Source organism: Puccinia triticina, chromosome 1A (genome assembly GCF_026914185.1).
Source record: "Puccinia triticina chromosome 1A, complete sequence".
NCBI classification, from domain to species: Eukaryota; Fungi; Basidiomycota; class Pucciniomycetes; order Pucciniales; family Pucciniaceae; genus Puccinia; species Puccinia triticina.
The window spans coordinates 572187-587470 of NC_070558.1; the positions used below are offsets into that span (position 1 = coordinate 572187).

At 49.5% G+C, this 15284-nt stretch overlaps 3 protein-coding genes across 3 annotated transcripts; 1 reads left to right on the forward strand and 2 right to left on the reverse strand.

Annotated features, from left to right (window-relative positions):
• Nucleotides 1–6783: 6783 nt before the first annotated feature.
• On the reverse strand, nucleotides 6784–8196 carry PtA15_1A79 (uncharacterized protein; the record flags this gene model as incomplete). The annotated part of the gene is made up of 3 exons (XM_053165864.1): nucleotides 6784–7209; nucleotides 7275–7451; nucleotides 7534–8196. 3 exons carry the CDS (start codon nucleotides 8194–8196, stop codon nucleotides 6784–6786), a joined length of 1266 nt encoding a protein of 421 aa, XP_053016296.1.
• A 49-nt stretch (nucleotides 8197–8245) lies between these two features.
• On the reverse strand, nucleotides 8246–8890 carry PtA15_1A80 (uncharacterized protein; the record flags this gene model as incomplete). The annotated part of the gene is made up of 3 exons (XM_053165875.1): nucleotides 8246–8297; nucleotides 8363–8799; nucleotides 8873–8890. The coding sequence occupies 3 exons, from the start codon at nucleotides 8888–8890 to the stop codon at nucleotides 8246–8248; spliced, it is 507 nt and encodes a 168-aa protein (XP_053016297.1).
• Nucleotides 8891–9650: 760 nt separating this feature from the next.
• On the forward strand, nucleotides 9651–13543 carry PtA15_1A81 (uncharacterized protein; the record flags this gene model as incomplete). Its single annotated transcript, XM_053165886.1, has 5 exons — nucleotides 9651–9660; nucleotides 9828–10048; nucleotides 10124–12642; nucleotides 12739–13441; nucleotides 13523–13543. 5 exons carry the CDS (start codon nucleotides 9651–9653, stop codon nucleotides 13541–13543), a joined length of 3474 nt encoding a protein of 1157 aa, XP_053016298.1.
• Nucleotides 13544–15284: the final 1741 nt, after the last annotated feature.

Genomic DNA, 15284 nt, shown 5'->3' on the forward strand with positions numbered 1-15284 from the left:
GGACCCTTATAGGGTGTCTCCATTTGATTACTGTACAGTAAATTCATTAAGGGTAAGGTGTCTCTACTCGATGGCCAATTCAAACCTGTCAGTGTAGAATCCCAATGTGCACCAACCATGGATTGGATTTACCCTCCACTCAATTAAAAGTGTGGCTACCATTGATTGGATCAAAGTTCAGCCTCAGTTGAACATAAAATCAAGTTATTGGAGCCAAAATGAATCATGCTTGAATGGCTGATATCAGAAATGGTTCCAGAAAGAAAATGTGGCCTGGCACTCTCTAGAGAGTGCCACAGATCCCCCCCTGGTGAATGAATATAAAATGCAAGTGTGGCAGTACAGTGATTTTTACACCATCATGAATGTCTATATTCTCTAGTGATCACATTAGGGGTGTAAACGGGTTGGGTTTGAGTTGAAAAATGGTTCCAAAACCCAACCCAATGTGAACAATGGGTTGAGGCAAAAGTGTGAATACACTTCCCACACCCAAACCAATTTACAAGTAGTTGGGTCTGGGTTGGGTTGTGGGTTGGTGGTGGTGGGTGTGGATTTGCGGCAGGCTGCGGGTTCATGGGCCAATCCAAATGGAAAAAAACCCTGCCCAAGCCCAAACCGGCTGTCTAATTGGGTCTCAGCAGGTCGGGTTGGCTTCTTAAAAGGACACCTGCAGCACCAGGAAAAATAAATTTTCATCAGACATCAGGTGACATCAAGAAACCATGACTTTCACTTTTTTCCTGCTCTGGTACTACCACAACCAGGCTACAATGGCCCCTTTGTTTCCTACAGGGGATTTCCATGCGGCCAGCTGTGCAGCCGGTGGGTAGCTCATTGGACTTAGGCTGATGTCACCTGTAGTCTAGTGACAGTTTATTTTTCCTGGTGCTGAAGGCTTCCCAAACCCAACCCAGAACCCTTCACCCCACAAACTCAGAAAACCTTAATTTGTTTTTCAACATGGCTGATGGCCTGAATCTTGCTGTCACCATAGTCCATTCAGAATTTACTTTTTGACCATCATAATCAAACTGCATGATCTGGCGTAAAGAACCCAAATCCAATTTCTTGTACCTTTTCTCCTTCTTTTCCAACCAACCTTAAATAGGGGGTTTCAAAATTCAATGTTGGCAGATTCCGCCTCCAGGAGCAGGAAAAAAATACCCCGCCAAATATGGCCTGATCCTTGCCCAGCTTTGAGCGCCCCACCCAGTTCCTGGGATTTTCTGTAATCTGCACCCAGAACAGCCCAAGAGTTTTTCACACAAGAATTAAACTACATATCTTGTCACCCCAACCTGGTGTTCTTTGTTCACCAAGATCCCGTGTGAAGTTCCCTCTGCAAACTACATATTTATTTAGACATCTGTAGCTTAATAAAAAATACACAAGTACCAGCCATGAAGGGCAGCACACCCTGCATCCCCACCATGGCCTACCCACACAGTTTATCAATCTCAACACAGTACCCCCTAATTAATCACCAGTATTTCTGGGTATTGGGGGCAATGTATTTCCCCTTCAAAGACCCACATAACTGGGCTTCAAGAGGTGTACACACTGCACTTGTGGGGCAATTGAGAGCAGCCAGCTGCCCTTGATAACCAGCACAGACCGGTCATTGGGTAGAAATACACCATCCACCACTCTCAATGGTTGGAACTGTACAGGCCATTGTGAGCATCCCACACTACAAGAAAAAGTTGTGCAACTGACAGCAGTTGAGGTGTGAGAAACTTTTGTGTAGCCCTGGCTCTAGCTCCACCCAAGCACTCAACAGTGTTTTGTTGCACAGTCCCTGTGCATTGAACCTTGGTCAACACAAGCCTCAACAAAGGCTTGAGTAGCACCGCAGCCTTCCCCGGCGCTCTTGAATGTCAACTGCTTGCAGTTGCGCGACTTTTTCTTGCAGTGCCACTCACCTTGATGGTTGGTACATATACCATTCATCAAGGAGAGTATATAAATACCTATCAATGTCCGACACTAGTAGGTAGCAGCCAGCAAGAGCAACCCACTCCTCTCCACGGCTGGCACAACTGGTCATCAAGAGAAGTGCAAAACACCCATTTCAACCACTGGCTGTGCCTACTAGAGTCTAGCAAGGGTGGGTGCCTCTTTTGATGACCGGTTGTGCTGGCACTTGAGAGGAGTGAGTAGCTCTTGATTGCTGGTACCAGTGTTGGCCATCAACAGGTATGTACTCTCCTCAATTAATGGTCTGTACCAGCGGTGGGCAGATACATTATCCAAAATTCTGCTAAGTTACAGGTAACTGAAAATTTGTTGTGTAATTGATGATTAGCAGAAAATCACTCAGTAAACATGATTTTTTTTTGCGCAAATGAAAGATGCTATGAATACAAAGCCCTAATGTTTAGTTGTGTGCAAAATTGGAATCTAGAACAACAAAATGCAGAATTCTGGATAACGTATCTGCCCACCGCTGTCTGTACCAAACATCAAGGTGAGTGTGATGCTCTCAATGGCAAGTACAAGTTCCAGGCATTGAGAGGGGCGGATGGATGCAGGTGGTGTGGTATGGTTGGGTGGATGAAAATGGGTACATACACATGTATTTAAATATGTATCATGAGCAGTGGTCAGTGCATGTGACCACAGGGGTTGGGCAAGTTGCTGCAATATTAATGGGTTTTCCTTCAACGGCAGAATGGATGTTTCCTGACTGCCGGAGTGAGGAAGTAGATCAGTTGATCAGAACACAAATCAGGAGTTTTTTTTTTTTCTTTCTGATTTTGAGCTCTGGATCTGCTACTGGATGGGGGATCTGCCAACTTTGAAGCCCCCTGATAAAGAAACCAATAGCATACAGTACTTACTACTATTGGGCAACAAGAAGAACAGCTTGACTGGATTTTCTTTTGTCACTAGAAAATCAGGTTTACACAGTACAAAAAAGCTACAGATCACCCAAAATGTGCATCAGGACAATGGTTTCCATCTGTTGGGATAGTCAGCTGAGTGTGATATTTTTCTTAAATCTAATTTTAAGAGATGATTTGAGTGATTCAGACATGCTGCCAGCCCTGCAACCCAACTTTGCACATAAGTCTCTCTACACAACAGTGTTGTCCCCGTAAGGCCTCCAGAGAGGCTGCTTAAGCTTGCTGCACAGTGCGGTCTTTGTGTAGTCACCCTCTCTATGTATGTATAGACTGACCAGAAGCCTGGCTGTCTCCTGCCACATTCATGTGTATTTTTCTTTCTCCCTCCTAAACTCAAGACTAGCGTTTAAGGGCGGCTACGCCGCCCTGTGATCGCTGGTGTAAATTCATTCACCATTAATTTAAGACACTTCCTAAAATGTTGCCTTTATGGTATGCCAAGGTGGCATCCTCCTCCAACCAGAACACGCGGATCGCCGCAGTTGTATTTTATAGAGCGGGTCGGATAGGTGCGCGGAGGGGGTTGATGAAACTTCTGAAAAGAAACTCAATTTCCCATTTTTGTGGGATCAATTGCGTCCGGGAAGACTTGGAGGCATGCCGGAAAAGGTGTGAGCCTGGAGAAGGGCTAGGGAAATGGCTTGGGGTGATTTTAAGAGTTCTGAAAAGAACCTCAGGTAACCATTTTCGAGTGATTGATTGCATGTGGAAAGATGAAAATGGAAGAAAAAGGGGAGGGGGATGTGGGCAAAGGTGGGAGGGGAAAAGGAAATTAAATAACAGAGTTTGGCTTGAATTGAAGTTTAGGGGAAAAGTATAAAAGGAGGCAGCGAGTCGATGAATGCTGGTCATTGCTTGGCTCTTGCTTGGCGCCAATTGCTTAAAGAGCCAAGCAATCCAGGTGCATTGGGACCTGTATTTTTTTGGGGGGGGTGGGGGAAGGGAGAAATGCTGCCATTTTTTTTGTTGGTGGGCGCAGCGGTCTGCTCAATGTTAAACTGTTAATACAAGGCATGAAAAAAGGCTCATGCTGGCCAAAACAGTTGAGCCATCATCATTGTTGTTTTTTTTTTTTTTTTGAATTGGCTCCCTTGGGATTTGGATTGAACTGGGGAAAATGCCAAATTTGGGGCGCAAAGCGCCTCCACTGGAGGGACTTATGCAGTATTGGTGATTTAGGACTGAGAGCAAAGGCCAAAACCCCCCAATTTTGATGAATGTAGCTCCTTCACCTCTGAGGATTCCAACAGTTTTTTTGGATCAGATGAAACATCAACATCTTGTCTAATTTGTGATGCATCAATATCATCACATGTAAGTCCTCCTGCCTCACTCACAATGATGCATCAAAGATGGTGGATGGCAAGAGCCAACTGGGAGATTGCTAAAACAGCCTTTTTAGTGCAAATCCATACACTCATGGCCTGGAGGAAAAAAATAAAAACTGACAGGTATCCAGGACTCCCTGCTCTGACAGATCTGAGAATGTCAATCAGCTGGAGGATGTGTGTGGGAGCATGGATTTTTGGCTGTTCACACCCGATCCTGAGGGAGTCAGATAGTGTCCATTGTTGGTTCTAGCCAGGATGAGGTTTTTTGTGTTTACATATTGTCTTTACCATAAATCTTGGTCATCTCGCTCTCTCATTTATGCATTTAAGTTGCCTCAGGGGCTGGGGTTTTGTCCTGACCGGGTGTTTCTGCCCGCGGACTATCCCAGCCGATGTAGTTTCCCACACTACCAGAGGGTCACACGGTATGTCCCTCTCCCACCATCACTACACCGCTCCGATTCCTGGACCCAGCCAGTCCTCCCCATGCCCCCTGCCCCTTGCCGGTGTCCCCCATCCCCCCAGCCCTTGCCACCTTTATCCAATTTGATCCCCAGTCCCCATCATGGTTTTCCGAAAATACGATGCTTCAATAAAGGTTGCGACGGTCCGAATGTCCCTTCAAAAGCACTCGCAATCCTTCATCCGCAATGCTCTTGGCGTGACTGTCTCAAGGCAGTCTTTCAGTCGATGGACCCAGCTTTACCGTGAAACACAGCGAGTGGTACACGATCCTGAACAGTATGGATCGCGCGGCCAAGTATCTTCATTGACAGCTGAGGATCGCCAGGACATGGTGGAGCTTGTTTGCAACAAACCGGGCCTCTTCCTTGACGAGATCCAAGAACGCTTGTGCGATCAAGGCAGTGCACTCCTTGGGATCAATACCGTCCATCAAAATCTTGTCAATAAACTCTGTATCACCTTAAAAAGGCCGAATACCGTCAACATCTGCAAGAACTATGCGGCTAAATTTCGATGGATTGCCAAAATGAAGAACGTTCCGGCTGAGTTTCTTGTCTTCACCGGTCAGTGCAGCTCAATAATAAGGTTTTTATGTATCAGTTTTAATCTGATACGTTTGGTCTGATTTCAGATGAGTCAGCAATATGTTTGCGCGACTTGCTACAAAGCTTTTCCAGGTCCGCCCGAGGCTATCAGGCTTCACGTTACCAGCTTGATTCGAATCTGCCACGCTACAGCTTGATTCCAGCAATTAGCTATGACGGAGTTGTGGCAATGAGTGTTGCAGAACACACGTTTAAGGCTTGTGACTTCGAGCATTTTTTGAAGTGGAAGGTGGTATGTCTGTTCCTTTGATTCCTCTTACTTGGAGTTAACTAACAGCATAATTTTCTGCTAGTTACCTCGCATGAACCGTTACCCTGCTGTTAAGTCCATCTTGGTCATGGACAATGCCACAATCCATCGACGACCAAGGGTTGCCAGACTCTGCCGCAACGCAGGCGTCAAATTAGTTTATCTCCCCCCGTACTGCCCGGAATTAAATCCGATAGAAGTCTGCTTCTCCCAAGTAAAGAGTAACCTCCGTCGAACTCAAGCACTTGTCAATGCGATCGATCCGACTTGGGTAATTTGTCAAACAACAAATCAAGTAGTTTCTGCGGCCTTGTGCCGAGAGCTCTACCGTCATTCCGGCTATCACTGCCCAATCACCAACAAAATTGATAACTGAGTGCCCTGCCTCTGTTTCTTATTCTATTGCCTATCTATACTCAAACCACAAAAAAATTGTATCACATATCCATTAACAAACCACAAAAAAATTTATTTATATTATCTTGGCGAACCTTGCCTTGTTTTTATTCCATGATCGATGAACCTCACCTTGTTTTTAAGCCATGATCGAATCCCTTTGCTAAGTTGGCTTGTTTTCTTATCACTGTGTGCCCTGTCTGTGTCTCTCCTACTGAATCAAATATGTTCGTGCATGAACCACAATAAAATCAATGTTGTCTCTCTGTGTCTTGCACTCAAATGATATGATCCTTGAACTTGAAATGCGAGATGCACAAAAATTGGGCTTGTCTGAGAAGCTGAGGATGTCTAACTCGCTCAGAGACTTTCCAACTAAGTCAGATTTGAGTTGGGCTTGTCTGAGAAGCCGAGAGATTTGTCTCACTTGCTTAGAGATTGTCCGACTCAAGCAGACTTTAGTTCGGACTCGTTTCTCAAAATCAGGGCTATGGCCAGCTGGGCTTGCGACTCGCGACTCGCTTAGAGAGTCCAAACAGTTGGTGTGTATAATTGCAGGCAAACGCTTTGATTTTAGGACACGAAGCATGTGAGGAAAAAAGGGACTTGATAAATGCAGCAAGCTGCTGGATTCAGCACAGCCGAGAATGAAAGGGAAAGGAGGCAAGCAACATCAGACCAGGGAGAATAACAGGCAGCAGGACAGAGACTAACAGGCAGCACGACAATACAAGGAGAAGAGACACATGGATAGACTCAGATAAATAAGAGATAAGCAAGATATCAATCAGCAGATGAGGAGACATGAACACAACAGGCTGGACCAATCAGGGATTTTGAGCGAGATGGTTTCGGAATTTGTTAACATTGCTGCGAAGTTTGGATATAACACCCACATTGAAACCAATCGATCTCAACTCTTCAACTGAGAGGGACTTGAACATTTGATAATTGTCGATATCGTGTTCAAGAAGTGTGGTCAATAACTCCTTGCGCTTGTGAGGAGCAATGCTGACAAAGACCAAGTAATCGACAAGTTGATCGGGAGTAGCACCATGGACTGAGGAAGGAGGAGAGGCGCGGACATTGCGGGCTTGATGGTTTGCAAACCAGTTCGCAAATTCAACAAAGGAGTTGTTGCTGGCACCGGCAGAGGTTTCTTTGGATAACTTTGACTTGGCTTTGCCCTTGCGGGTCTTGTACTTGAGCGAGCTTGGGGGTGAAGTCAGACTGACTCCAGCAACGCGAGAACACTGTCAAGTATGATCAAAACCATCAACATCGAGATGATGAAGGCTGAAAAACAGATATAACTGACCATAGCTTTGGCCCAGATGTCAATGTTGCCAGAAGTAAGTGGGATATAACGGTCTGCGTTGGTGGGATCAGGATAGGCGGGATGGAATCGGTTGTATTCAACGTTCATGCCGTACTTTGCGTAGATCTGATCGGTGTAGATGTCCAAGTCTTCGAATTCGACATTGCTGGACTCTCCCTGAGAAAATGTAAGAGTTGAATTTGTGTTTAGCCACCATGTCACCCTGCATCAAATGAGGCAAGAGAAAGAAGTTACTCACCACATTGCTATCGCCTAAGGCCCTTTGGGATCTTCTTGAAGGACCGACTGGACCAAGCTGTCGAGCTTCCATCTGCTTGATCATTTTTGCAACCAAATCTTCTTTGCAAGCGTGGACGGCCGCATTCCGAGGATTGTCCATCAATATGACAACCCCGCCTTTTGTTTGTTTGGAGGTGTTTATCTCAGTGATCCATTGGTTGAAGGAAAGTTCATCAAACAGGTGATGGGAATTCTTTTTCGGAAACTTCTTGTTGCTAAGGATATAGACATTCCACGTGATCGTAGACGGTGAGCCAATAGTACCCTCGTGGATGATTTGACCAAGACAGTTGTATTGCTCATTGCATTTATCAGCAATCATTTTTTGGAAGCCGGATAGACTGACGTTATCGCGAGTGTTGAAAGTAACAGAAAGCTCGGATTTGGGTCGGACTGCTACCCAGTTTGTCGCATTGCGTTTGGTTTTCTCGCTACAATAGATAGTAAAATTGACAGCACACTCGAATAACACCGGCGGACCAAGGCCTAACACTCTGAAGCCTTCGGAAGTGAACATGGGCGGGTTTTGAGGAACCGGGGAAGGAGAGCCATTCGCTGCCAGGTTGATCATTGGAGAGAAGTACGGTGGTAAGCTCGGGTCATATAATTCCATGGAAGCCATTGAGTTGTTGTGGATTATAATGCGATCGAAAGAGGACAAATGAAGAATGCTAATTGGATGATAAATAAAGACCGATTCGAGTCGAAGATGGATAACTGCTTCTGGGTCCGAAATTCCTTGGATCAGGTCTCTTTAAATATAAAAGACAGAAATTAAAATTGCTCACTTGTTTGTTGAAGGCATGAGTTTGTGAGTCCAAGATTCTGTCTGTTCAAACAGATCCGAAAGATCTGTTGATTGTTGATGGTGTGCATTAACAAAAGGCTGAAGCAAATAGGAGCAGGGATCGGATGGCGAGCAGTTGAGATGGATCGGATGGCAAGCAGTTGAGCGGGATTGGATGGCGAGCAGTTGAGAGGGATCGGATGGCAAGCAGTCGAGAGGGATCAGATGATGACCAGTTGAGAGGGATTGGATGACGACCAGTTGAGGGATCAGATGCCAACAACCTTGCATGGATCTGAGGTCGGCTGGGTTTGGAGAGATCGGGCAATGGCCAGTTGAGGGAGGCGGTTGAATATCGTAGGCATGGAGTGTATGATGGGGGGACCGGGAGGCAATGGCGTTGCGGTAGGGAAGCAGCTGGGGCCGGGCAGGGCCCGGCTGTGGGCAGGACGGAGGTCAAAAAATAAGGTTCCAATAACGGGCTCCGGCATGCTCAGAGCTAAAGTCACACGCTAAGGTTGGGTGACATGCTGTGAAATGAAAAAAAGAGATGCACAATTTGATTTCTCACGACACTCTGGAAAAAACTCCCAAGTAAAAACCGAGGAAAAAAAAAACAGTATGTGATGGATGGATGGAATGTCGAGTGCAAAGTCCAAGATTTTCGGGAAAGACAATGTTTATCTCAATTTTGGGAAGGAGAAAAATACGCCGGAAGGTGGCCAGGCTTCTGATGAGTCTTCGTGTAAATGTACGGGGCGATTACAGAAAGACAGCGGCGTACGGGGAGCTTGGCACAAAAAGGCAAGGATTTTGGGGATAACTCTCAGGCCAAAAGGACAAGTGCCTCCGACTAGAGGGAGTTAGTTGAGTGGGGGCAAAGGCATGTTTCCACAGGCATCCTCCACGTCTTTTACATATTTTTTATTTTTCTTTTGGCAGGTTCTCTTGATTAGGAGCTCGCGGGGGTTGGCTTTTGCAGTCGATGGTATTCGGAGCAAAGCTATGTTGTCTTTAGGACAGAACAGATGGCCAGCTTGCCGATATTGATGAGGTGGTTGAGTTTGTGGTTGATGGTGGGAGTGGTTCTCATGGGATCTCCCAGTGCTGTATGTATATGGAGCACATGGCGCAGGACGGGCTGATGTTTCGAATCGGCTGCTTTCTTCTTTCTTCGTCTTCTTTTCCTCTTTTTTTTTCGCCCGATGACCTGCCTATAACCACCCCGGACACCACCACTGCCCAGCCCCAGCCCAGCGAGCGAGGCTCTCGTCGGTCTCCAGAGAGCGATGCTCGCCAGTCCCTCATTCAAACTGCTCCTGCTACTCACCACCACCACCACCACCACCACCATCGCAACACTCACCAACAACAACAACAACCACACAACCATAGCCAGTAAGCAAAAACGAACAACAAAAAAAAACAAAAGAAAAACAGAAACTAACTATAACTCACTCACACAGCAAACCCCATCACCATTAATATCCACGCCGAACTCCACAACCCACCCCAACAACCCAAACAACAGCCAGAAGACGACCAGCACTCCGAGCACCACATCCCCCAGGATGAAACCACCAACCAGCTCCCCATCCAGAACGGCAATCCAAGCACCACCAAGCTAACCAGCACGCAGCCAGACAACAGCCAGCCAACTGTCTACCAGATCCCGCCAACCGAACCAGTGCCTGTCCACCACACCCCAAGTGCCGCCAACAGCTCCACCCTCAGCCCACCCACCACCACCACACCCGAGCAGAACAGCGCTGCCCATCCTTCCAAGCCTCCGGTGTCCTCGGACGACGATCAGCTGGACTCATTCCTCTCCAAAGACAACCCCACCACCCCCCTCAAGCTCAACAGCACCACGCCTGCCCCAACTACCACCCCCACTACGCCAGAGCCACCTAAGGACAAGAAGAACGAGCCCGCTCCGGTCCGGTCTACCGACACCCCCGCCTCCGCCGCGCTCCCCAACAGCACCGATGCCGGACTCGCCCAGCCGAACACCCCCGATGGCCTGGCCCCGCCCCTCGCCAAGGATAACATCACCTCGCTCCCCGTCAAGGCCAACAACACCCCGCCGGCTGAAGTAGGGCTCCCCCAGCCGGACACCACCAGGCAGAAGCCGGACGACAACTCGGCCTCGTTCCTGTCCAAGGATAACGTCACTTCCCTCCCGTTCAAGTTTAACAATACTGGTGGAGCCACTCAGCCGGACAAGAAAGCTAGCACGGATGATAACTTGGCCCCCTTCCTGGCCAGCGATAACGTCACCTCGTCTTCCCTTCCGTTCAAGTTCAACAACACCGGAGCGAATCAGCCGGACAAGAAAACTAGCACGGATGATAACCTGGCCCCCTTCCTGGCCAGCGATAACGTCACCTCGTCTTCCCTTCCGTTCAAGTACAACAACACTAGTGCAGCCACTCAGCCGGACAAGAAGACTAGCACGGACGATAACTTGGCCTCGTTCCTCTCCAAGGATAACGTTACTTCCCTCCCCTTCAAGTTCAACAACACTAGTGCAGCCACTCAGCCGGACAAGGAAACTAGCACGGATGATAACTTGGCCCCCTTCCTGGCCAGCGATAACGTTACGACGTCTTCCCTTCCGTTCAAGTTCAACAACACTGGAGCCGCTCAGCCGGACAAGAAGACTGGCACAGACGAAAACTTGGCTCCCTTCTTGTCCAGCGATAACGTCACCTCGTCCTCCCTTCCGTTCAAGTTCAACAACACCGGAGCCGCTCAGCCGGACAAGAAGACTAGCACGGACGATAACTTGGCCTCGTTCCTCTCCAAGGATAACGTTACTTCCCTCCCCTTCAAGTTTAACAACACAGGAGCCGCCCAGCCGGACAAGAAGACTGGCACAGACGAAAACTTGGCTCCCTTCTTGTCCAGCGATAACGTCACCTCGTCCTCCCTTCCCTTCCATTTCAACAATACCGGAGCCGCTCAGCCGGACAAGAAGACTATTACGGACGATAACCTGGCCTCGTTCTTGTCCAAAGATAACGTTACTTCCCTCCCGTTCAAGTTTAATAGCACTAGTCCTGTCGATCCGGACAAGAAAACTGGCACGGATGACAACTTGGCATCGTTTTTGTCCAAGGATAACGTCACTTCCCTCCCGTTCAAGTTCAACAATACTGGAGCAAATCAGCCGAACAAGGAGCCGAATACGGCAGATAACTTGGCCTCGTTCTTGTCCAAAGATAACGTTACTTCCCTCCCGTTCAAGTTCAACAACACCGACGTCGGGGCTGCCCTGACATCATCCAAGTTGAACTCAACCGACGACGATAAACTCAACCAGCCTTCGTCGTTGATGAATGCGACGCTAACTTCGGCTCCGTTCAAATATAACACGACCGGCGGTGGCACTCTCGACCAGGCTAATGCCACTCTACTCTCTCTTCCCATCACGGCTGACCACAACGCTACTGGTGTGGCTCATCTGAACGGCAGCGAGTCTGGAACCAGCTTGACCGCAATCGGTCTAGATGCGGATAAAACCAACGCCACCTTGGCATCCAACACCTTCCAGCTCAACTCGACCGCGGGCACCCTGCTCCAGAACAATGTCTCTACGGACAACGCCGTCCTGTCATCGCCCCCGTTCAAGTACAACAGCACTACTCTCAACTCTGCAGCAGATGCTAACAGCACCAATACCACCACCGCCACACCTGCGTATACTCCTAGCGAACACAGCAAGCCTGCACCAGCCTTTGTTCCCGTCACCTCCCTGTTCACTAACCCACGCCCGGCCGAGCCAGTCAATACAACGACCGCCGCCCCGGTCGTTGAGAACTCGCTACCTTCTGCTGGTACACCACCCAAGAAAGCCACATCCACCCCCTTCCCGTCCAGCTGGCCGCGATACATCGTGCCGACAAATGCACCCAGCTCGGCGCCTGCGAACTCGACACTGATCTCGATCCTGTTCACCGATGCGCTCAACTGGCCCTGGATGGTCACCAACTCCAACGCCTCCTCCCAGGTGCTCGTCTTCATGCCCGAGTTGATCGCGGCAACCCTGCAGATCCCTGAGGACCAGGTGGTGACCCAGTCCTTGCAAGCCTACCAGCCCGCTAACTTCAATCCGAGTAACGAGGCCAGCATGCTGACCCTCTGGCTAGGCTACATTCCTAGCCAGTACGTCGGCCAGCTGCAGGCCATGATCCACGCTCCGCAGAGTCGCTTTTACACCAACGCCAACTCGGTCTTGAGGGCCTTGGCCCAAACTGTCAACCCTTCGCTACCTATCTCGTAAGCTTCTTATTTGTCTTGGATGTGAACGAGAGAGAGAGAGAGACAGAGAGAAAAGGTATTGACGTTTCGTCTACTGTCATGCGATCTGTATAGGACGTATGAGAAGAAGATCCCCGCGAGTCAAGCGGCAGTGAACCCGACGGCCACCGATGAAGGGGATGCGCCGGCGACGAACCAAGGGCAAAAGATAGCGGTGATAGCATCAGTGACGACGTGTGGAGCTGCGATCCTTGCGATCGGGCTAGTGATAGCGGCGCGGCAGTCGCGGCGACGGATGGTGGGACGGTCCCAACCGGGCTCGTCGTCGAGTCTGCGGATCGGGGCGCCGATGATCGGCAGTTTCCAGCGCGGACAGGACGGCCGGCCGGTTCCGAACCGGCACGCCTCGATGACCCAGGTCTCCTCGGCCCTGCCCGTCTCGCCTCACATGGGCGGAGGAGGAGGAGGCAGCTCGGAGACGGACTCGTACGTCCGGCACGAGTTCGGCCAGGCTAGGACCACCTCGCTTATCCAGCACCCCTTCCAGAGCTCGGCGGATAGTCGGATCAGCTGGTGGGGCAGGATGAGCGGCATCCTTGGTGGCGGTGCTGGGGCTTCCCAGTCTCGCCACGAGGACCATTCCGGGAACGCCGACCACACTAACCTCTCCTTCGAGTCCGCCGTCGACGCCTTCCATTCCCCGCCCTCCCCCGCTGCTCACCCCCCCTCTCAGCGTCACAACCCTCATTCGAGGAGAGTCCAGATCACTCGCGGGGCTGATGGACTTGTCTCCGGCATCGGCAGACCCGTCATGAAGGTCCGTCTCTCTCTCTCTCGCTCGCTCTACCACTCCCTCTCCTCATCCTTGTTTCTTTCTTTCGGCCCCGTTCTTCTCCAGGAAAACTCGCTGTTCTTTTAAGCGGTGCAGGCCCGAAGATCTCGTTTCCTTTCCACGCAACCCAAACACCAGCCACACATGCAACACGCACACAGCCACGCTCATTTACATAGATATCTGAAACATATCCTTTCTCTCTCTCTCTCGAGTCTCTCTCACGATATCTTCACACACATACGCTCCTTGGCCTCTCTCCATCATCCACACTCCTTGCTTATACCCTCATGCTAGTTTATCTTATACCCTGGGCAACAAATCGACCTGTCGATGCACACCTCTCCCCTTTCCATCGGCCCTTTTCCCGCCCTCTATCCCCACCCCAAACTCTCTTTCTCTCCTTACTTCCTTCTAATCCTTTCTATCACACTGTTCCTGCTCTTTCATTGAAATCATCACCGTCCTCTTCTCTCTCTCTCTCCACACACACACACATATATATTCTTATTTTGTTCTTTGTCCGAAGAGAACAGAACTCCGTCTCTCTGTCTCTCTTCCCTCCCCTTTCATCCTTCGGAGTCGTGGTTTTTGTTTTTTTTATATATGTGGAGGTTTTTGTTTGTTTGTTTGTTTTCAAAGGAGTAGTATATTTGGTCTATGTTTTCTTTCTTTCTTCCTCGTTTTCCTTTCCTCGTTTATAAACTAGTAGTACGCGGCATCATGACACACATATACAAACAAGTACGGTTGGTCGGCCCGTCGGAGCGTGGTGGATGTAGGTGTAATTAGTCATCGGTAGTTTCGTACACACACCCTTATACTTATATATATACAATACAATACAACACACACTGGTATACAACATATATAGATACACCCGTCATCGTCTCTTTGAATACCCCGCCCCTCCCCCCAGTCTTTGGAGAATTCAGTCACCCGGTTGATGGAACTTTCGGCCCCCAACAAAGCGCCCAACCATCCTCTTTCTTCCCGGCTTCTCTCCTCTCTTCTCTCTCTCTCTCTCTCTCTTTTTGGCAAAGTAGCACGATTTGTTTGATGTTCGGTTTTTTTTTTGTTTCAGTGGTAAATGATTGGTCGAAAGCTTAATGTGTTCTCTCTTCTCTGTTTATATACGTACATAAACTTCCATACACGAAAAAAAAAACCCAAAAAATATATGTGTTATGTGCTTTCTTGACGCTCTTTTAGATACAATTATGGCACACAAACACTCTTGGAATTATTTATTTCTGTCTTTTTCTTCTTCTTGATGATGAGGGTGGTGGTGGTGGTGAAGACAGACACGTGGGGTTGTGTGGGGCCGACCATGAGAGGAGTGCCCGCGGAGAGAGACGAGCGTGCCGATGATCTTGCTCCGTAGTTGGCATACACACCGGGACGATTGGGGCGCCCCCCGATCGTCCGGCCTGCTGGCGCCACCGTGGCCCTGCAAGTGAATCGCGCCCACGTGGCGCTGGAACCCGCAATGCCGGCCCGGCGTCGGACATAGGCGCCCCGGAAACGCCCCCAGATGGGCGCCTCGGGGACGCCCAGGGGGGGGTGGCGCCTCATCTGAGTCTGCAATCAAAACGCCTGGCCCCGGCAGGCTCCTGGCGTCCTGCGCGCGGGGGCCATGGCGGTCATGATGACTGTTCCCTGATGACGTGCGATGGCCTTTTGGGGGTCGCCTGGTGGGCTCTCATCCCAACGCCTTCGGGGACGAGGGCGTGCCGCACAGGCGTGGAAAATTTCCCGTCCCCTAGGTCGTCCGGGTGGGTGTTTGGCAGGCGCCGAGGGCTCCTGCTGGCTTGGCTGGTTGGCGACG